At 30.6% G+C, this 22,809-nt stretch overlaps 4 protein-coding genes across 4 annotated transcripts; 3 read left to right on the top strand and 1 right to left on the bottom strand.

The window, feature by feature from the left end:
- Positions 1-2,677: 2,677 nt before the first annotated feature.
- On the bottom strand, positions 2,678-8,748 carry LOC101495636 (FLUCTUATING-LIGHT-ACCLIMATION protein 1, chloroplastic). Its single transcript, XM_004494621.4, has 6 exons — positions 7,911-8,748; positions 6,352-6,454; positions 5,957-6,012; positions 4,820-4,984; positions 3,270-3,383; positions 2,678-3,194 (listed from the first exon to the last, which is right to left on the bottom strand). Exons 1-6 carry the CDS (start codon positions 8,547-8,549, stop codon positions 3,102-3,104), a joined length of 1,170 nt encoding a protein of 389 aa, XP_004494678.1. The 5' UTR covers positions 8,550-8,748; the 3' UTR covers positions 2,678-3,101.
- Positions 8,749-10,402: 1,654 nt separating this feature from the next.
- LOC101495311 (small ribosomal subunit protein eS24z) lies at positions 10,403-12,397 on the top strand. The gene is made up of 5 exons (XM_004494620.4): positions 10,403-10,586; positions 10,831-10,872; positions 11,045-11,215; positions 11,983-12,069; positions 12,160-12,397. Exons 1-5 carry the CDS (start codon positions 10,512-10,514, stop codon positions 12,199-12,201), a joined length of 417 nt encoding a protein of 138 aa, XP_004494677.1. The 5' UTR covers positions 10,403-10,511; the 3' UTR covers positions 12,202-12,397.
- A 4,539-nt stretch (positions 12,398-16,936) lies between these two features.
- On the top strand, positions 16,937-18,861 carry LOC101494985 (probable transcription factor At3g04930). Its single transcript, XM_004494619.4, has one exon. It carries the CDS (start codon positions 17,328-17,330, stop codon positions 18,609-18,611), a length of 1,284 nt encoding a protein of 427 aa, XP_004494676.1. The 5' UTR covers positions 16,937-17,327; the 3' UTR covers positions 18,612-18,861.
- A 2,739-nt stretch (positions 18,862-21,600) lies between these two features.
- LOC101494665 (uncharacterized) lies at positions 21,601-22,403 on the top strand. The gene has a single exon (XM_004494618.4). The coding sequence runs from the start codon at positions 21,761-21,763 to the stop codon at positions 22,289-22,291; it is 531 nt and encodes a 176-aa protein (XP_004494675.1). The 5' UTR covers positions 21,601-21,760; the 3' UTR covers positions 22,292-22,403.
- Positions 22,404-22,809: the final 406 nt, after the last annotated feature.

Genomic DNA, 22,809 nt, shown 5'->3' with positions numbered 1-22,809 from the left:
TGTTTATTCTGTTTCTTAGTTTGGTTCAATGGTTCGTTCACGTACTATTCAGTTCTGACTTGGCATTGGCCAATGAGATGGTCTTATGAACTTTTTTGCTTTCTTATTGCTTTATCCCTTCTCAATCATGGATGAGTGAATGGATTGTTTGGGTAGCAAAATTTGTGGAAAAAAAAACTCTGATCTTGAAAAGGGGACTGAATTTTAAGTAGATTTTGAGATTAAAAATATATTTAAGTCTTGTTTATATTAAAATTTAAAAAAAATATTTGAAAACTGTTTAAACTTTCGAATGAGTATCGGTGTTAGTTTTTGAAAGTAGATCTATATAGTGATCCTAAAATAACTAATTATTATTAACTAGTAACTACTTTAAAAGATTTCAAACTAATTCTAATAAATTTAAAACTATCAATAGCAGCTCTCACAAGTTGGAAGTGTGTATTAACATTTTTAATTTGAAATGAACAAAATACAATATAACAATGAATGAAATTTAGAAGAAAAATACAAATTGTAATCACACCGGCTAAATAAAAATAGTTGATGTAGAAAGTGGTAGTAGTTAAGGTGCATAACTCCTAGAAGTCTCTGATCTACTTTTAGATTATTTTGAAAATTTTTTAGTTTCTCTACTATACTCACTTCAACTGAATCAAAAACCTTAACTTTACATAATATTTAAATGTTATTTTTCGCAAATAAATTTTAACTACTGTATGATAGAAGTATAGAGAAAATAATAATTGTTTAATTTACTATAGAATAGAAGCACAAAGAATAAAAAATTGTTTAACCAGCATAGACATAAGCAAAAAGAAAAAAAAAGCTCAGCTACCATAAAGTAGAAGCGTATAGAGAATGAGCTTTGTTTAATTATCCTATGATAGAAGCATACAATAAAGTCAACAACGACTAACCAAGAAAGAAAAAAATTTAAAGAAGTGTACCCCCAAATACTTAGGGTAAATGATAAACTCCGTTATATTGAGAAAATATCACTTATAATAGTGTGTTGTCCTTGAATGTTTTCATTCTCAAGAAAAAAAAGGATGAAAATAAAGTATCGGAATTAAAAACATAAATAAAAACAGTATATGATTAGAGATTAAGATTTTCTTTAATAATAATTAGAATAATCTTTTTAAGATGAATATTATATCTTTCGTATTATGTTAAGAAATATAGAATTATCCAACAAAAAATAAATAATAATAAAATGAAATTGAATAAAAAAGATGGTTATAATATGTGTAGAATGCACTTTATATAAAAATTCTAAGACACTTAGTATAATTAACTAATTACAACTTAGTAACTATCTTAAACAAATATAAAACTAATTCCAATAAATCTAAAAATATCTGCAACAGTTTTAGACAAATTTGAGTTCCAATCCATGGTGGACCTCCATACAACATGTATAATAAATTAAATAATTGGACCCCATAAAGACTGAGAGGTTTTTGTATTCTATTTATACGCGTGCTTTATGGATTATGCTTGCAAAACTAGACGTGTTAGCCATGCTAGACGTCAACTAGTTTGAAACAGATTAATGTATGATTATTACAATCAGTTAAATTTATTATAAGTTAAATTATGGGTTTATTGAATTAGTTGATACACAAGCTGGGAGAACCACCAACATAATTTGTTTGTAATGAAACTACATTTTTTTCTAATCTCTACTTTGATATTCTTTTAATAGCAAATTATAGTATAGTTAATATTATATTTAATTATAGTTTTAGTCTTCTAACTTTACTTATTCACGAAATTGATTTTATAATTGATTTTACTATTTTAAAAATCGACAGTTTTAGTATTTCTTTTGAATCTTTTAACTGAAAAATAATAGCGCGATATACTTTAGATGACGTAATATATAATAGGATAATATATAATGATTAATACTCATGAAATAAAAAAAAACACCATAAACATTTAACTTTCAACTTCATAATTTTTTTTATATTTTTAATTTAACTAATGACATATTAATAATTAATACATTTAGATAGTTCTGTATTATGGAATTGTATGTTAAGTTACTTAAAATATGTTACACCGTTATTTTTTAGTTCAAAATTATGAAGGAGATACCAAAACTGTTGATTTTTAAAATAAAGAGACCAATTCTATAAATAAATAAAATTAAAGACTAAAACTGTAATTAATTCTTAATATTATTTATTCTTCCTCCTCTTTTAGATTTTCTTTTTTCATCTCCTCGACTTCGTGCGTCCGGAACTTTTGCCGTGGGAGGAGCTTGGTGAGTATAGACCAGTGCACATTTTGTAATTGGAAGTGGAGTTCAACCACTTTATCACTAGCACACAAATATATCTTGATGTTCCTCATGATACTTGATTTGATGAAGTTTTAATCAAATTAGGGGTCAGATTCTGCTCATGAACCCCATTTCCCCATCAATCGAGTATTTTCTTCAGTACCCAGGAAAAACAGTTTCTGCTTGTAAGCGTTCAACATTGAAAAATTGTGCCCAAGAACAGGGTTGAAAATTGAAGGCATGTTTGGTTTCAGAAAAATATATTCTATTTTTTTTCAGTATAAAACCACCTTGTTTACAATTTTAACTTCTACTTGCATCTAGGAAATGGCCTTCTGTAAATTTCTTTCTTAGGTAGATATTGGATTCAATCAACACAATACAAAAACAAAACTAACAATTTTATATTTATCTTGTAAGCAAAACTTAAAAAGTCCACCGAATTCAACAGCAAAGAAATTTCTAAACAGAATGGACAACTATTTCGAATTAAGGCGAAAAAATAATTCTCTATAATATGATACAAATTCTTTAGAGGATATCCTAATGGGTAATCTGTACAACTAATATCACCAATGATTATGATCGGACCTTTATATAGTTGACACAATGTCATATTGACATTGGCCGCAGCTGTATAACCTTGCAGATTGAGTAGCAGGATAATATCAGTGATTCAATGGTTTTAATGCTTATTATTTCAGTATTACCATTACCACATATGATATCCTCAAATACACAATCACAACCCGATTACAGCTCATAATTGTAGAAGGCCGGAAGTAGAATGCAAGCAGACCATTGCAATTTACAAAGGTCGCAAAAGTGGGTAATCTTCGAGTAATTCCCGTTCTGAGAGAGTATCGTTCTCATTTTGTGGGGTCCATAGCACCTCAACTGCCTGCGATTACAGTGACAACGTTTCAAAGAAAGGTACTAACAACATCCGCAAAAAGGACAATATTATTGAACTTACTAATAATTTGCTTGAAGGAATGGATCCCAGTTTTTGTAAAGCTTCCTTCAGATTTCCACTTCCATTGATGCTAGGAAGTTTATGTTCTCCTTCAGCAGCTGCCAAGATTGTTATCTGATATATAAGAACAGAACAACTAGGGTTAGAAGAAAGATATATGAACAGTCCCCATGGAAATTCACATTTTTGAGCGACGAGACGATCTAAATCTTAAAAGTTAACACAAATTGTTTGCCCATTCTAATTTCTTTGCTCTGTTTCCGTTTTCAGTGAGCAGATTCGCAGGGCTTAAATTAAAAATTTCTGCAGCCGAACAAAAATAAGAGCAGGTTCATATAGTTTAGTTTGGTTAAATGCCTATTGAATTTAGGAGAGTGATGATATGCCTGTTTGGAAAGAAATGTAGGTTAATGGATGTCTATCTATGTCAATAAAAAATAAGATGAACTGTAGTTATGAAGCTACCAAGAATCAACTATGTTAAGCACCAAGGCTGAGGGTGACACAAGCAAATCATTACTGTCAGACAATTATCAAGAAAGAGAAAGATAAGAAAACAAATTCAAAAAGAAGTTGCAACCCAAACTCACTCTGAATTCATCTGTTACCATAAACACAAATTAAAACAAACTACTTATTTCTTTAACAAGACAAATGTAATCAGACTCTCAACTGAGTTGATCCATCAATCACCAAAATAGAACTACAGGAGTACATTTGATGCATGTTAAGTAACAACACAATTCAAGTAATTGAGTTACGAAGCAACTTTTTGTTCTGTTTGTAGAGGAGAAAAAGGAAATGGTTGATTATGTTTTTACTTTTGAATGTTGAGCGTGGGACAAAAAGTTGTCTCATGGTTGAATAGGCAATAAATGTACGACATTGTTCGATGATTCATCTTTTTCCTGTCCTACAACTATTTTAAAACAAAACATGGAACAAATATTTGTGTGTAGCCCATTCTTTCATTTTTTTAATGAATCAAATGAATCCTAGTCTTCTGTAGAGCAACCCACATGAGAAAGGTTCCAAATTACTTTCTACTTATTCATACTTTGTCTTTCTCAATGGAACAATGATTGTTGACATAGTCCGAGCATGTCAACAAGGATCGTGTTTGGAATCTTTGGAAACATTAACAGGAATGATCTTAAATAGTATGTAAAAATGGCCAATTGAAAATGTTGAATCTACAAACGAAAAACTAAGTGTTTCATTCTCAGTGAAATAAATTAGGCTGGAAGCATAATCCTAAGGAAGCCATGGACCAGACATTCTCCATATCTTTTATAGATTATTTTTCTTTTGGATACAAAAATATATAATTTTTTAGATATTGATGTCAATAGAGATATAAAACCCGGATGTTGAACCGGTTCCTAAAATGATTACTCATGTGTCTAATTTCATGCCTAGAGCCGGTTAACTTGTACTAATATAAGATTCCATATGTTTCTCTACTCTAAGAGTTGTTTTTTAAGTTTTAAGTAAATAGTGCACACAAAGATACAACATGTTGAAAACAAACACCGAGAAAGTTATGATACCACTATGTATTCATTGCTGAACCCATTAGCTCTCTGGCTTCTCGTGCTTTGCCTCTTTATGTTATTAACATTGACCAGCGTCTCTTCATCAAATTTTCCCCGTTCTTCAATTGAAAGTTGATTAAAACGTTTCTCCCCATCTTCTATACCCCGCTTTATGTCCACCTACAAAAATGTCGGCAAGTATGTGCTTTCAACTTTACACAATCTCATTTTCCTTTAGTTCTATTGCAAGTTTACAACAATATGGAGTATAATTTAAATTACAAGCTTGGAAAAAAAAATTCACTGATGATGAACTCTAATAAATAACTAATGTTGTATACTAGATATCAGATACAGTTCGCTTGATAAACAGCAAACAAAAGTTGAAGTGTTTTTTTTAAATAGCAAATGATAAGTATAAGGCCATCCACAATGGTTGCTTTACCTATTTTGCACCAAGCTAAATAGGCAACCCCATTGTGGAGAAATATTTTTGGGTGCCTATAGAGAAGGGTGGCTATGCCAGCACCCTCTGTCTTTACTTTTTGTGGTTCCTACACAATAAATTGTAATAAAATAAATGAATGTTGTTGAAATGTAGTGATATAGAGATATTAGTGGACTCATTTAGCAATTTATTTTAGGTGCTGGGTTGGAGAGATTGAATGCTTATTAAAGATTGTTATTAAAAAAATTATGAAATGAGTGTATAGGCGGGACCCGTTTAAGCACCAAACCCGGGTGCTCTATTGTGGATGCTCTAATTTTTTAGGATAGGAAACACTACTCTTACAACATTAAACTATTAAAATTAGGTATTATTTTTTAGGACAGAAAATACTACTCTTACAACATTAAGCTTGAATTTTCACAAAACCAAAAATGCACAAAAACTTTAGCAATCATTGAATTCGATATAGCCACTTCAATACTTTCTCTTTTAACTGGAGCAAAAATCTTGAGTATTAATGTGGAGATGATGTGGCAAAAGATGTCATTATTCTAGCAATACAATTGGAATGGTACTAAGTATTAATATCAAGTTGTCAACAATCAATAAAAAGCAATATCAATCACAGTACAATAGCACTAAGTTGTGTGCAGTGTCCTCAAGTAACCAATGAACAGCTATCAGAGATTAAAGTCACTTACAGATGAATATGCCGAGATACAATAATCAGGATGCCGAAGCAAAGCTAATGTTGTCTCTGCAACAGAAGGTCACATTAGATTAGAAAGTAGATCATATGGTACAACCACGATGCTTTAAGCTACATTATAATTCATATCCAATCATAAGTAATTTAATATTTAACGTGAATATTTAATTTCAATATTTTCTACATTGATAATTAAAACCAAAATAGTTTACACTAGATCACAAGCACTAATTTTATGTCATTAATAATCCTGTTATACAAAATACTGAAAGCACTACACTAATCGCGTTTACATGTTCGGTAAACCTTAAAGTACTATCATCTGGCTAGGAAAAAAGAAACGAATACAGTTAAGTGACCAAAAAAGTACATGTTTAGGAGCCTCACCTGTCAATACGTAGCTCAAACCTTCTGAAGATGATGTGTCTGCAACTTCGGCAATCCTATTCAGATCCCTTTGAAGTGAACGGCCCAGCCCTAACAACCCAACCTAAGAGAATAACGCTATCGTTGAGAATTTGAAATTCACCAACGATTTAAGAATACTGAATAAAAGAAATAACTGTGTTGTGCGGTGTAGTGGTAGCTAACAAGATGCTGACAAACAAGCCTTAAAAACCCAACTAAAATTACAATAAAACTTGGACAAAATAATATTTGTTTACAAATCTATACAAACATTGTATACGTTAGTGAGCTTAAAAGTAGCAATACATGATTTCAGGTACGGATGAAAATAAGTCAGGTTCCCCTGTCAGAGGCCCATAACTAGTCTAAACAGACAAACACTCTGATTATTGGTTCCTTCTAAATCATAGTATTCGTATTGCGTACGTAATTCTATACAAACACTCTCATTCTAGAGAGGTTGATACAAGAAAATTGCATCCAGATGAAAAAATAATAACCCCAACAACTCATCCTTAAAACAACACCTCCATTGAAATTCACCAAAATGATTTTAAAAAGGAATGCTAGCAATATGCTCTTTTTTATGCACTCATCTTAACACTTTTTTGTGATTGATCCATATTTGAAAAGACCAACACTTATTGAAAGGCAATCACTTTACAACACACATGTGTTGATTTATTAAAATGTGAATCTATAATAAAGAGAGTGAAAAAAGGTTTATTTTGCTAGCCTTCCTCCACGAATAAACACACATTGACCAAGCAGCACAACAGTACTGGTGGTAGCTAACAAGACAGAGATGAAAAGACCTTCTAAACACAGAAAATAGCAACAACTATTGCCAATGAGAAAAATCTGCAAGTGTACGGAGTTTGATTGAATTGATTTTAGTTAAAAGTGAGTTTAAGAAATAACAATTTTTATTGGGTAACATTCATGTGAAACGACGATGAACAAGAAATTTGAGTGTAAAAATCATGTTTTGAGGAAAAAGCTACAAATCATAGCTTTAAGTTGGAATAAATTCTAGAAGCAAAATCAATGATAATCAAGAACCCACATGCCAAAATCAATTTTAAGTCCTCAAAATCACATTCAACCGGCCCAAAAGTGAATTCACACATGCACTAAACCGTGTTTGGAAAGTTACTAAATCACAGTGCAAACTCACGTTCACCCAAACTCTCCAAATAGTGACCTCCCCAAAATGCATGGAAACGCGAGAAATGTTCCAAACATATGCTAAAATGTGGGTAGAGAAAGCAAACATGTGGTGGTTGTGAATCTAATCTACAAGTTTGGACGTGGTTTCTCACAGTGGAATGTTAGATTTCGAAACATACTATAAGTAGTCTAAATAATTAACCTTTAATTCAGAAACCTACGCCAACATTGTATGCAACGATGAATGAAAAGTAAACATTGTCTACTGTTCATGAATTATATGCAAAAGCAACAACAATACTAACACAAATACACAAAGCATGGCAAAATAATGAATGCTTATAATTGTATAAAGTAGAGTAAGATACCTGAAGTTTGAGGACGGTGGTTTTTTGAGCCGCAGTGAGAACACTACCCTCAGAACGATCCGAAAGAAAACCAGAAACCAAAATAAAAGCAGCGAAACCCACTAATATGAGAAAGAAACTGGACCCAGCACCAACACCAACCCCAACGGCGGGACCAAAGTAAACCCCACCGCTAAACGGAGAAGGCCCATAATACGGAGCAGAGTAAGAAAACCCCGGGGTCGGTGTAGGAACCGAATAACTCCTCGACGATGAAGACGAAGAAGAAGAAGAAGAAGAAGAAAAAGATCTTCCACCCATTCTACCACCAGATGCTGCTAATGCAGTGTTTGGATCGTACATCAATAGAATCCCAATTATAACCGCGGCAATTGCGGGTTTTCGTATCGTGTTCCATATTGCGGTTGCGAGAGACTCTAACGGGGATTTGGAATTGGAATTTGAATTGGAATTAGAGATTGATGAGAACGGGGTTTTTAGGGGGGTTAAGTGACATTTGACGGTGTTATGTTTAGTGTTGGGTATTGATATTGAAGTTGTGAAGGTGTGAGTGTGAAAACGGTGTCGAGGGAAAGGGAATTGCTTCAATTTCAACTGGAAAGGGTAGGATTCGAGTAACATAGTTGTGGGTATGATCATGGTTTTGATATATTGTAATATTTGTTGAATTGAATTCAAAAGGGGGTTGATTAATTATTTGATTAATTGGGAAAATAATATGTGAAGGAAGAAATTCAGAGTATTCTCTCTGGTTTTCTAAATAAGGATGAAGAATTGTCTTGTGTTGTATATACTGTGTGCCCCATGCTTTAGGAACCTCATCTCATCCCCAACCCCAAATCTCCTTATTTTGTCATCTTCGTTCCCATGTCTATTTCATGTAGCCACGTCACTCACTCTATCCACTTTTTTTTTTTTAATCTTAGAATACACGGAAATTTCAACCATAATTAACTTAATATAAATTTTTGTAAAAACGTGTAATATAGGACACTTAATTACCTATGGTATTACTCATGTACCAAATTTTACGTGAAAAACAACCTTCTCTTTGTTTGTTTCACTATATAAGTTTTTATTTCACTTGCAATATTACATATATTCTTAGCACCTCTCACCTGCCATTAACATCGGTCCTTGTATTTCTTTTTTATTTGGTTTAATTGCAGTTTTAGTCTCCCTATTTTAGCTGAATCGCACAAGTAGTCCCCCCATTTTGTTTCTCCCCAGTTTTGGTCCCTCAAACAGAATTTTAGTTCAAAACTTGATGAAATTTCATTTTTTTTTGCATTTATTTAAGTCACATCATGCCTCAAAATCCCATTTGCAACAATTGTACCTAAAATATATGATCATAAATGGTGTAGTATAGCTTTAAAAAATGAAATTTCATCAAGTTTTAGACTAAAATTCTGTTTGAGGGACCAAAATTGGGGAGAAACAAAATGGAAGGACTACTTTCGCAATTCAGTTAAAATAAAGGTACCAAAACTGCAATTAAACCTTTTTATTTTAATCTAATACTAATTTATTTCTTATTTCTCTCTATGTTGTATGCAACTATATATATATTTTTTATGTTTTAATATTAAATTGTGATGAGGTGATACCGTACAGTATTGAGGAAAATTGAAAGAAAAAAAAAGGTTTTAAAAGAATTATTTCAAAAATAAAATTATTTTTGAAATATTTGTATAAATTTTAAATTATATAATTTGTATATTTTATGAGTCCAATTGTTTTTATATATAAGAAGGTGACACGTTATTTGTACATATTTTATTATTACATGAATTAATATAATCAAATGATATGCATTATATAGATTGATGTATATAGAATATTTGTAGATTGAGATGTGTAGAGTACATCATATAAATTGATTTAAGGCGTCCATGATAACCATCACTTTGTTTTTGATACCAATCTCTCTAGTACAATCCACAACAATTTCCCATGTATCAATTATCTAAAGTAAAATAAAAAATAAATAAATAATTAATCATAATAATAGGTTTTTACAACTTTTCATGTATCAAATATCTGAAATAATATATAAAATAATTTATAATAATTAATTATAATAATAAATTTTTATATTATTAATTATAATTATTCATATTTAATGTGTGTCGAAAGCATTGATAGTGTCAACAATGTTTTATTACATAATAATATCATTTTATTTATATATGTTACATTTTATATAAATAAATTAAAATATAATTTTTTTAAAGTTGTATATCAAAAAAAAATTTAACACATTTTCAGAAAACTGTTTTTAAATATTTATAAAATATAAAAGATTTATAAGATTTAAAGGATAAAGATGAGATTTAAAAAATACTGTGGGAGTATAGACATAAGAGTGGGGTAAAGAATAAAATAGATTTCTTGTAACACATTAAGGCTTTTGTATACGGGCCTTTAAAGTTTTTAGCCCAGCCTATTTTGAACCCATGAGAAATACTATAAAAGGATCAACCCAACCATGTAAAATAGGGTTTCTCTATAATAATTTCGAGTGTTAGTGTTGGAGCTTGCAAAGCCGCCTCCGTCTTCCTGCTCTTCCATCGCTCGCATCACTCAACTGCGAAAATCATGGCAGACACTAAGGCAGTTACCATAAGGACTAGGAAGTTCATGACCAACAGACTCCTTTCCAGGAAGCAGTTCGTGAGTTTCTCATTTTTCTTTCCCCTTTTCATCTTTACCAACTGCAACTCTTCTTTGATTTAGGGTTTTCTCTGTTTTATGTATGATTTAGGGTTTTCTCTGTTTGACCTAATTCATATATGGCATAATGGTGGTTTTGTTGGATCTGAATATGAATATTTGCAATAAATTTTTTAATTCTTAGTTTTATCTGATCTGATTGGTTAAATGGAGATTCTAATCTGTTAATTGCCTTTGAATACAGGTTGTTGAAGCCATTCATCCCGGTAGACCAAATGTTTCCAAGGTACTTTATTTTATGTTTTTATAGTTTCAATTAAATCAAGAAATATTAAGACGATTTCTGTATCTTTAGTTAGCAATCTGATATTTGATTGTTAAGTGGTTAGTAGTTAGGAATAACATTCTCATATTATTGAGTGATTGTTGATTTTTGATGTGTTGTGAATGGTATTTAGGCTGAGCTTAAGGAAAAGTTGGCAAAGTTGTACGACGTTAAGGACCCTAACACTGTTTTTGTCTTCAAATTCCGTACCCATTTTGGAGGTGGCAAATCAACCGGTTTTGGTTTGATTTACGATACAGTTGAGAATGCTAAGAAGTATGAGCCCAAATACAGACTTATCAGGGTGAGTTAACATACTCTATAGTTACCTTGTTGAATTTGTGTTTAATTATTATGTTATTTACTGTACATTGCTTTGGTTATTGCTTACATCATTGATGTCAAATCCTTCAATATGAGTTCTATATGTTTACGATTAACATACTTTCTAGTATTATTTGCTTATATAATTGTTCTAGTTTGTGTCTTTACAATTGTTAGAGTTGTATCTTGGTTTTTGTTCATTATTTGAAGTCAGTTTTCTATCCAGAGCAGAGGGTAGAGTTACAATTGTTAATTGTCAAATCAAACACACTTCAAGTGTTTGTTATTTAAGACATGTGTACATCAGGTTCCAATCCACTCTAATTAGGATTTTTAATATCTAGGGAATTCATGCAATTTTATCTCCTCTAGACTTTATATGTGGTCAATCATTAAGTTGGCATGGAGACATTTCTGTTTTTGTTCATTTAGTTTTGGTTTTCTCCCGAATAGGCTACCCTAGGAGTTGATAAACTGGTCCTTTTTCTTGGTCAGAATCGTGTTAATGAATCTTTTAAAATCTTATTTGTCTATGTTGATTTTGATAGAGATTTTATTTGCGGTGCCTTTTAAATTGTGTTTGCTAGTTATCTTGATTTTGTCAGCATTTTACCACCAATTAATACTTACTATAAGTGTTTTTGAAATAATCTTAGTGAATTTAAACACACTTTAGCTATAATTAGTTTATCTTAATTATGATTACACTTTTCTTTGTGTCTGACCTTATATATCCATATATTTCAGAATGGTCTTGACACCAAAATAGAGAAGTCAAGGAAGCAAATGAAGGAGAGAAAGAATAGGGCCAAGAAGATCCGTGGTGTAAAGAAGGTAATTTTTTATATATATACCAAGATTTGTTTATGATTGCTTGCAGCAAGCATTCCTTATTTGATTAAACCATAATTGTGTTCTTTGCAGACCAAGGCCTCTGATGCTGCCAAGGCTGGAAAAAAGAAATGAGTTTTTAGTTGTCGTGTTTGTGCTTTAAGGTTGTTTTGCTTTCCAAGTTTTTTTGATAGCTATGTTATCTCATGCATGGTCTACAAAATGAGATATTTTGGTACAATTGTTATTGTTAAACCTTGTTTTAATTTTTATTTTATTACACCGGGATATTTTCAGTACTAGAATGACATTTTTTGTTTTATTAACTTTATTCCTTTGGCTCTATATTTTTAATTGATTGGATGCAGTTTAGTTTATTACTCTGCTCTTTCTAAATGATCATTCAACTTTGATTATGTTGATTATCATTTAACTGGATTATGTTGATCATCATTTAACTTGGGTTATGATGTCTTTACTAAGATAAAAACATTTGTCTAAGGAAATCTAAAATGATCGTCCTTTTCTTATTCTTATATATCAAAATAAACAATAAAACATTTAAAATAATTTTGAAGAAGGTATTTTTCCTCTAAAATTAGGGCGTGAGTTTTGGCCTCGATTTCTTTTGCCGTCAAATTGAAACTTGATAGTGGCTCTACAACATTAGCTTTTCTTTAAAGTAAAAATATAAACCAATGAACGGGTTTAGGAAAATAGAGGGGTTTTTGAAATCAAACAGATGTAGCTGGGATAAACAAAAACTAATTGTTTTATAAACGGTCCAGTTGGAGACTACAGAATGATTGTATTTTAATTGTATAACCTAAGCAATATATCTACTAATTGTAGCTTCGATCTTATTTTTGTCGATGAAAACGGGTTTCAAAGTCGTTCTTGAATCCAAGCACTGTGATGATGTTTAATTTCTTGTGACCACTATAGGTCCTTGTGAACCTACACGATATTCCTTGCGACCACTATAGTTGCTTGATGAATTTTAAGATCGAAGTTTATAATTGATGATTGCAACAACTTAAGACCTTTTCTTTCTGTCATTGTATCAATTTGAATTGTGTCTTCATTCATTTGTCTTCTACACGGCACCCTTAACGTTTGGCATGAAATGGGTCATATCACATGGAGAGTCCTTCCACTATTATTTATGATCAAACACCACAAATGACACCTGGCCAGGGGACCACCAGTAGCTATTCACCGATTGTAGCAGTAAGGCAAATTCTTCTAGAATTTTACATTTTATATACATTCTAGAATTCATCAAACACCATTTGTTTTTTTATATACATTTTCAATTGGGATTGATTTACGGGGTAAATTTTTTTTTTACACGTACTTACATATAAAATTAAATTTTAAAAAATGCTTAAATTCTAGAAAATAATGCTTTGCTAATTTCCTTTTGTCAAATTATTTATTATATTAATAAAAAAATTATTTCATATAGATGAATTTGTTTTCGGCCCCTCTTATTTCTCTGACATCAAAAACTAATAAAATATATGTAATGGTAGTGTAAATTTGTTTAATAGACATGTAATGAAAGTTCATTATTTTGTCGTTTTATCTTTTTTTTTTTCTTTGTTTTGCCACAATATCTCATTTTTAGAAATATATTTTTAACTTGTTTGTCGGTGTAAAAATAAATTTACATTGATATTTAACTAATTATTTTAGATAAATAATTAAAAAAACTGATTTTATTATTTTATTCAAATTTAAATTTCAAGATAAATGAAATGAGTACAGTTTTATGCGACGCAAAATATGACAGCCTCGACCATTTGGTCCAAATTATATTTTTTTTAAAGGTATCCTATTATTTGTTGTGTGATCCCTTTTTTTTTTTTTGGAGAAAATTTGTTGATTCCATCTTGTTACATTACATATTAAAAATGCAAATGAAATACAGTCGCTTGGTAATGTGAATGGAACACGCAATGGATTTAATTGGTAATTGGAATGAAACGTGAAATGAAAGAAATCCGTGAGTTTCAAACCAGCTGGATAATGTATACATAGACTTTGTTGTGCGAAGTAGTCAAGTCGAACTAAAATAACCCTTGTGGATAAAAAAAAATAAAACTAGAATTTAACCCAAATCTCTCTCCCTCTCCCATGCCCAAACAAAGAAGAAAAAAAATTTATATACCTTCAAAATATTATTATTCTTACATCTACGTAATCAATATTTTAATTTTCAATTCTACAATTTATATATTATTACAGAGTATCACATGTATTTTTAGGCTAGTTATATCGAAAATGACATTCACATTGATATAGTTTGTTTAATGTTATTATGTTAGATATAAATATTTACTAGAAGTCATATAATGGATCTAAAACATTTGATACTAGCAAATATTTGTAATAAAAAGAAAATATTGTGATAAATTTTAGTTTTATAACATTAAATAAGTTAGCTTATTATTATTTTTAATCATTTCTTTTAATATTGAGAATATGAGATGGTCTAATCCATTTATAAAATATTCAACAACACTAATATTTAATTTTCAGCACATTCTTTTTGGTTAAATTGAGGTAGGTTTCACAATTTTAAGAATGAATCATTCATTAAGTAGAGAGACTTAAAGTATTTCCATTCAAAAAAATAATAACGAATGATAAAAATAGTGTTAGATTGATGTTTCCAACACTTTTTTTTTATCATACTATTGTTAACAAGAAAATATGTATTATTACTATTTTTTTTTTAAAAAACGAGAAAGGATTATATTACTCTAGGAGTACCTGTATCTCTTTTGGAAAATAACAAACCTAGCCGTGAATGTTTGAGATAACCTTAAAAAAAAAGCATCGATTATTCTATTCTTTTTCGCAGGTGTGAGGAAAAAGTGGAAACTATAAATCAAACTGTCAAGTAGTGTGTTTGGGATAAACAAATATGATTCCATTATTCGGAGATAAATTTAAAGACATTCAAATCAAACTTGTTATGTAGATAGAAAGAGCTTTGTCAAAAGGTCATTTACATGTCCTATAAGTTGCAGCTATAATGCTATACAATATTTGGTGGGATAGAAACTCCTATTGCTATGAAGATAGAAATACATGTGCACAAATTTACGGAAAAGAGCTCATATGTTCCTGTGAAGATGCAACTGTCGGTTTCGTTCCTCATCGTGCTACGTTTTGCTTATGACATAGGATGTACGGAGGTTTGTTAGAAGACTGATTTACAAGTTCTTACTCTAGGGTTTACGGGAGAAGACAATTTTGCCAGGGTGTATTGGGTCTTTGGTTTTTGATATACTACTTCCGAAATAAAATATAAATAATATTAATATTTAAAAAGTTAATACATATAGAGATAGGTGGAGGGATATTGTAGGGTTGTAGTCCATTATGGTTAAATGTTCTACTGTGTGTTTTTATTAGGGTGAGAATAAGTTAGATTTTACACGGTTTGAGTTTGGTCCATTAAAAAAATTTAACATCTAAGTCAAGTTTATGGCGTAAACTTATTTTTTAGATTTGGTTTTGACATCGATAAAAGTCTAGTATGGCTTGCTATTCTATTTAAAAATCTATTTTATTTTATATGACATCTTACTTCAATTCTATTTTATAATATTTCACAAATTAAAGAAGATTTATATTTTTAAATTACTAAAAGTTTAATATATAACAAAAAGATTAAAATTTAATATAATAATTATAGTAGTAATAAAAAAATATTATTTATATTTATTTAAATAAGTCGAATTGATAGAGGTGAATGACTTTTTCATGTGGCATATAGTCTCAAAATTAGGTCAACTTGATATGTCTTGAGTTTTACGTAGACGAAACCGTAAATCTCTGTCGATCGATCTAACCTATTCCAATCTCTAGTATTTATGGAGTTGTTGATAAAAGTTTTACCTTATTTTTTTAGCCTTTGTTTTATTTTATAACTCATTGCAAATATATTTAACTAAAAGAATATATTCATTTATTCAAATTAGTATAATATATAAAAAACAACACAAATTCAAGTTTGATAAAAAAAAATATGAGTATTCGAATAAACTCAAAACATCTAAAACATCTAAGTTAATAAGATAAAGCATAAATATGTCCATAAATTTAACAAAATTAAAATGATTAAAATACTTATTTATTCAAATTTGTGACATTAACGATTAAGTGAATAGCTGAATTTATAATGACCTGTATCGATAGTCGATACGTCAATCTAAATTAAATGAATACTGCAACAATAAAATAACAAATTAAATAAAGTTGAACTAACGATAAAATCACAAAAGAAAAAAAATTGATACACATTGAAACCAATTATTACTTGGATAAAAGGAGAAAAAATAATGCATAAAAGGAAGGTTGAGACAGTTCAAAGAAGGAAGGTTTTATTATCTTATTAACTCATTATAAACATCAAATCTAATCAATTGAACTGTTTAATTTTATGAGAATTTATTGAGTTGATCCAATCATACATTAACTTTTAATTTAATACTTGAATTTATGAAATTTAAAGTTTACAATTAATTATTAAAGAGAACAATTCTTTTGAGGGATGAAGATGGTAGGTGGTTGAAGGCTACCCTAAAAAGTTTGGAATTTGTGATACTCTTCCATCTAAAAATGTGAGGTATGTATCTAGAAATAGTTATAGGAGACGGCCAAAGAATTACCCATCTTCATGTGAAAAGAAATTTTAAAGTGTTGATTGATACAACAATTTACAAAGTAATTTTTAACAATAACACTCATATTTAAGTGAAGTGTATCAAACATATGTTAACGTTGAATTGACATATCCGATTAACTCACATTTGACGTGAAGAAAATAAATTAAGTGAAAAACTTTAGTCTTCTGTTCTCTTTTATTAGGAAAAAAAAAAAAAAATACAAAGTCCTCTCACATTTACTCTTGCATTAAATTAACCCTCATCCAAATAAATAATATTATTCTTGTTTCGATAGAATTCGCATTTTCCTTGTACAGTAGGTTTTTATTGGTCGAAACCATGTGTACAGTAAAGATTAACAATAGGGAAAAAAAGAGAAATACGAGCCTAGGAAGGGTGGTTGGTTGGTCCACCACCTAAACCAAAACGAAAGCCATTCCTACAAACAAATCGCATTACTACTCTTACCTGCCTGCAACCAAGGTGCAAAGGTGAATGACTCCAACCATAAACAAAAACTCGTGACCCCACTCTCTCACGGCCTAACCACTAACCAAACGTACTCCCTTTTCATCCTCTATGGCTTCACAGCAACACGACACCGTTTTCCCCGAAGAAGATATCGACGAGGATGAAGAAGGATTTCACGAATACGAAGAAGAAGAAGAGGAAGACGACGACGTTTTGGTTTTTGACGAAGAAAACGAGCCTTCTGCTACCGGTTCCGCTCTCGCCGTCACCGTTGCCGTTCCTGGTTCCTCCATCTCCAACGGAGGAGTCAGAGCTCCAATTTCAACGCCTACCACGACGATGATCGTTTTCGCTGATTCCTCCTCCTCCGATTCGAAACGGCAGCGATTGGAGCCAATTGAGGAGAAAAAACCTCCGCTGGAAGATTCGCGTAAGCTCTTTCAGCGTCTATGGACCGACGAAGATGAGATGGAACTGTTGCAAGGTTTCCTCGACTATACAACGCAGAGAGGATCCTCTCACCACAACGACACCGCTTTGTTCTACGACCAAATCAAGTCGAAGCTTCAACTCGATTTCAACAAGAACCAGCTCGTCGAGAAGATCCGAAGGTTGAAGAAGAAATACAGAAACGTTCTCAACAAAATCAGCTCCGGTAAGGAATTTTCCTTCAAAACCGCTCACGATCAAGCCACCTTCGAAATCTCTCGTAAGATCTGGAACAACGTAGCGCCGATCGCCGGAGAAATTGCCTTAGACGACGATGAAATCAACCTAAATCCAAGTCCGAAACCTAATCTCAATTTCAGTCCCGTAATTCTCAAGAGCGAAGCCATCTCGAACACGAGGAAGCGTTCACGGCCTCGATCCGGTATCAGAAGCTTCGAGAAGCGCGAATCGAATGATTCATCGATCAGAGATCGCGATTATATCAACCTCAACCATCCCAATCCTAATTTTATCGCTAATGCTAATTTTAATGCTACCACAACAACAAATACTACCACCGCTAATACTGCATCAACAACACCTATTACTACTAATGCTACTGCAATTAACGCTAATAACAATAATAATAATTGTAGTAGCAGTGAGAAAAACGTATCTGGATTGATTGAAGAGACGGTGAGGAGTTGTTTATCGCCGTTGTTGAAGGAATTGGTGTCCGGTGCGATGGGAGGACCGTTCGGAACGAGAGGAGGTTTCTCGATGAATCCATTTCCGTTGCAGTTGATGAATTTCGGTTTCGGAAGTGGAGAAGTGTTGGATGAAAAATGGAGGAAGCAACAGATTTTGGAGTTGGAAGTGTATTCAAAGAGGTTGGAGTTGGTGCAGGATCAGATTAAAGCTTCTCTTGACGAGTTGCGATCAATTGGTGGATTAGGAGGATGATAATTCAGCAATTAGTCACTTGTTTTAGTTTAATTATTTACTTCTTGTTTTATTTGTTTTAGCTTAGTGATGATTAGTTAAAGTTATTGTAATTCTTCTTCTTTCTCGTTATTTTCACTCATACAGAGTTGCTTCTTAATTTATCTGCCATATGGTCGATGATACTGATAGTTTAGGAATTAGTTATTTTCTGGTTGATTTTCATAGAGCATTTGTTGTGTTTAATAAAATGTAACATTGTAATTCCTTAGTTTTTTTTTCTCCAACAGAATTTCTTTGAATTTTAGAAACTTTTTCATGTAGTTATGTACACATTGAAATGAATTGGAGCAAAAAGGGAATTGAGGAAGATATGTAACTTTCACTTAACAATAAGTTGTAAAATCGATTTGCAGTTAGTGTGAATAGTTACTAATCTTGGCTTTAGATGGAGTCGATTTTGTTATGCATAATTGATTTATCTTCAACAATCCAAACACATTTGTAAGAGTAAATTGTGTTGGATGATGCATTTGTTGTGTTTAATATGTTAGTTCGATCTTAATCAAACAATGTATAAAATATCTATTATCAATATGATATTGATTAAACGATCACTAATATTTTAAATGCGTGAACGCAGACTCATTGACTGCAGTGGAATCAAATCTATATGCATTATTTTCATATTGCTACTTTGTGAAAATTACAATGTATAGTTTAATTAGAGTTAAATTGTACTTTTGGTCTTTAAGTTATTTTTAGTTTTTACTTTGGTCGCTTAAATATTTTTCGTTTTATTTTAGTCTATTAAATTATAAATGTTAGATGTTCTTTTTAAGTAATTTTCGTCATTTAAATTACAAATATTAAATATTTTAATCATTTAAATTAAAAATAATATACATTGTTATTTCTAATAATATCTAACATTGAAACTTAGGCGATGAAAATGTTTATTTTTTTTTTTTGTAAATTAAAGGGATCCAAATATTTTATATTTATAACTTAAGGGACTAAAAAAAATAAAAAAATAATTCGAGATAACAAAATATCTAAAATTTATAACTTAAGAAGAGAGCACAATAAAAAAAAAATTAAAAACTAAAGTAAAATTTAAAAATAACTTAAAATATAAAAAAAAAATATAAGATTAAATATTTGAACCTAACAAAATTACGCGAGGGTTTGTTGATTGTTGAATAATGGAAAACAACATATGCTAATAGGCAAGCAGAAGTCAAAGTATCAAATTATTTCGTAGTTTTAGATGTTTAACCTTTTTCAGTTGTTAGTAGATTTTGGTTTTGATTTTTGTACTCCAGTTTTTAAAAGTTAATGCTTCTTTTACCTTAAAGTGTAATTAAATATTTAGATCCTCTATATCATTTCCTTCAAACATTATTTTTATCTCTTTCTCTCTCGACGTCATCTTCCAATTCTCTCTTCATTTTCTCTGCCAACACACCCTCATTTTTCCAGCCGCAGAGGTGTTAGGGGAATAGTTGATCTACTCTAAGAAAAGGGAAATAGTTGGTCTAATTTCAGGAACTAGAGTAAAGAACATCCACTACTATGGTACTATTTCATACAAGATGATTTTCTTAAGGTTGTTTAAATTGATGTTTGTCCACAAAAAATGAGAGGAAAAACAAAAAGGAGATATTTTCAATTATATAATCTTTTTTAAAAATAATTCTAAAATATAATATTTTGACATTAATGTTGCAAAATATTCTATATTTTTTAATTTTTATGAAGTTGTAGGATTAAGATGTGACCATATATTATGTTGAAAATTCTCTTCTTCTCCAAATCGTATTTCTAAAAATATGATCATTTAGTAGTTTAATATTTTATTATTTTTTAATTTATTAAACAAAAAAGTAATAGATGATCGCATTCTCAAAATATAAACTACTCAAGAAGCAAATTTCTAATACAATATATGACTGCATATTCATTATGCGACCTCATGAAGACTAAAAAAAAATTTAATAAATTAATTTTTAAGTAAAATATTTTAAATAAATAAAAAATATTTTTCTTTGTGTTTAGATTTGTGCAATAAATTTATTTATTTTTACAGTAGATTTTGTGCAATGATTAATTTATCCATTATTCAATGATGTGTACTTGCAAGTTGCAATGTCATATAACTATAACCCATGTAAAATAATAATAGTACAATCATGTGGCAGAAAAGATAATATCAAAAGAAATAAATGTTTAATTTGAATGACATGTGAATCCTTTATGAAGACAACAACTATTGTGGCGATCTTATATTATTTGTGTTTATTTAGGGATTCTTTTTACTTATTTAACACATTATAAAACCAAAATCTATCCTTAGTATTGATTTATATTCAAGCGAGAGCTTTCAAAACAGTCTTATATTCAAGCGTATAACATTCTACAAAGAAAAATATTATTGTTGCGATGAAAAATAGTAAAGTAAGAAATTATATATATCATCTTTTAATTGATTTGATTATTTTAACCTATAAGTTAATATAAAATTAGTTTTTTAATTATAATTTTAATATTAGTAATTTATTTGTGAAAATTTTATCTAATTAGTTTGACTATTTCAATCTACAATATACGGTTAATTTTTTCGACTCAAATTTTAACCTGATTTATGTTGATATTGTTGGTCTCTAAATATTATATTGATATAGTTTGATTATAAAATATATATCTTATTTTATATATAAACAGATTTATTTCTGGCTACTTCTCAACCTCGATATCAGTTTAGTTTAGATGTGTGCATTAAAAAACTATATCAATTTTGTGGGATGTAAATGCATAGTTTTAAACATGCTTTTAAAAATGCAGTTTTTTAGTAGCATAAAAAGAAAGAATTAGTTTTCTCTTCCACTTCTTTATATTCTCAAAACTTTTAAAATATATATTTAATCTAAAATTTTCTAGTAACACCCCCAATTTTACCTCTCAACCCTATTTACATGTTGTAGAGTTGTATTTATAAAAATAGAAAGAAAAGAAAAAGAAATAGAAATAGAATTAGAATGGGTTACCTTATCCAAGCGTGTTGTGATCCCAACGGCACATTACGATGAAAGGTTATCATCCATTTCGATACACTTCACTGTCACTACAACAACCCCATTCACCCTCCGTCAATTCAACTAACACCAACAATGGCTTCCACGTTTCATCTCTCAACCCCTTTCTCCCACCACCAAATCCACACTCTCAAACCTAACCTCCATTTCACAAACCCCTCTCTCTTCCTCCTTCCCAAACGCAAACTCCACCACCCTAAAAAATTAACCGTAAACTCCATCGACATATCTAACGAAGCAGAAGAAACTGCAGAAAAGCCCGATTCAGATAAGCGTCGATTGGAAGAGAAATTCGCTGTTTTGAATACTGGAATCTACGAATGCCGTTCGTGTGGGTATAAATACGACGAAGGTGTGGGTGATCCTTCGTATCCAATTGCACCTGGTTTTCCATTCGAGAAACTTCCTGATGATTGGCGATGTCCAACGTGTGGTGCTGCACAGAGTTTCTTTGAAAGTAAAAGCGTTGAAATTGCTGGGTTTGCTCAGAATCAACAATATGGGCTTGGTGGTAATTCTCTTACTTCTGGTCAGAAGACTGTGCTTATTTATGGTACTTTGTTGCTTTTCTTTGGCCTTTTTCTAAGTGGCTATTTCATACAATAGTTTTTACTAATTTATTATTATTATTATTATTAATCATTTTTATTTTATTACCAACAATCGATTTGCGTTGGATGGATTGGATGCGTATTAATTGATTATGTGTTTTGGAGCTTTTTTATTTGTAATGATTTTAAGATAAGTTACATTATATCGCCCAATGCTTTGTTGGTGATGTAGCTAATACAATATTCTACTACCCAATAGTAAGAGCTAAGTTTGAGGATTATCAATCCATTTTCCCTAAATTTAAAATATGTCTACGGAAGGAAACTATGCTAGATCAACTTATTCTTGTTTAGGTAAATTATTGATTGTTGATTACACTACACGTTTGTTCGAGTGGTGGATAACTTCAAGTTTTATAAAAATATGCTACTCTTGATGAATTAATATGTTTAAAAAATCAATTAATTCTTGGATGTGGGGGATTGCTGGTGCAAGCTTAACTTTCACATATAACAAGGGACTGTTACAATTGAGAAGGGCAAGTTTAGACCTTGTTTGAATAGTGGAAAGTT

This window comes from Cicer arietinum, chromosome 3 (genome assembly GCF_000331145.2).
Source record: "Cicer arietinum cultivar CDC Frontier isolate Library 1 chromosome 3, Cicar.CDCFrontier_v2.0, whole genome shotgun sequence".
NCBI lineage: Eukaryota > Viridiplantae > Streptophyta > Magnoliopsida > Fabales > Fabaceae > Cicer > Cicer arietinum.
This window is presented reverse-complemented; position numbering and strand designations above follow the sequence as displayed.

What these genes read in the sequence shown, in the direction of transcription:
- LOC101495636 (XM_004494621.4), bottom strand. Translation starts at nt 8,549, where the DNA reads ATGATCATACCCACAACTATGTTACTCGAATCCTACCCTTTCCAGTTG. An exon ending in TTTGAGCTACGTATTGACAG is followed by an intron (nt 6,013 to 6,351) that starts GTGAGGCTCCTA and finishes CTTCTGTTGCAG; the next exon opens with AGACAACATTAGCTTTGCTT. An exon ending in TCAGCAATGAATACATAGTG is followed by an intron (nt 3,384 to 4,819) that starts GTATCATAACTT and finishes CTTATATATCAG; the next exon opens with ATAACAATCTTGGCAGCTGC.
- LOC101495311 (XM_004494620.4), top strand. Translation starts at nt 10,512, where the DNA reads ATGGCAGACACTAAGGCAGTTACCATAAGGACTAGGAAGTTCATGACC. An exon ending in GTAGACCAAATGTTTCCAAG is followed by an intron (nt 10,873 to 11,044) that starts GTACTTTATTTT and finishes AATGGTATTTAG; the next exon opens with GCTGAGCTTAAGGAAAAGTT. An exon ending in CCAAATACAGACTTATCAGG is followed by an intron (nt 11,216 to 11,982) that starts GTGAGTTAACAT and finishes CATATATTTCAG; the next exon opens with AATGGTCTTGACACCAAAAT.
- LOC101494985 (XM_004494619.4), top strand. Translation starts at nt 17,328, where the DNA reads ATGGCTTCACAGCAACACGACACCGTTTTCCCCGAAGAAGATATCGAC.
- LOC101494665 (XM_004494618.4), top strand. Translation starts at nt 21,761, where the DNA reads ATGGCTTCCACGTTTCATCTCTCAACCCCTTTCTCCCACCACCAAATC.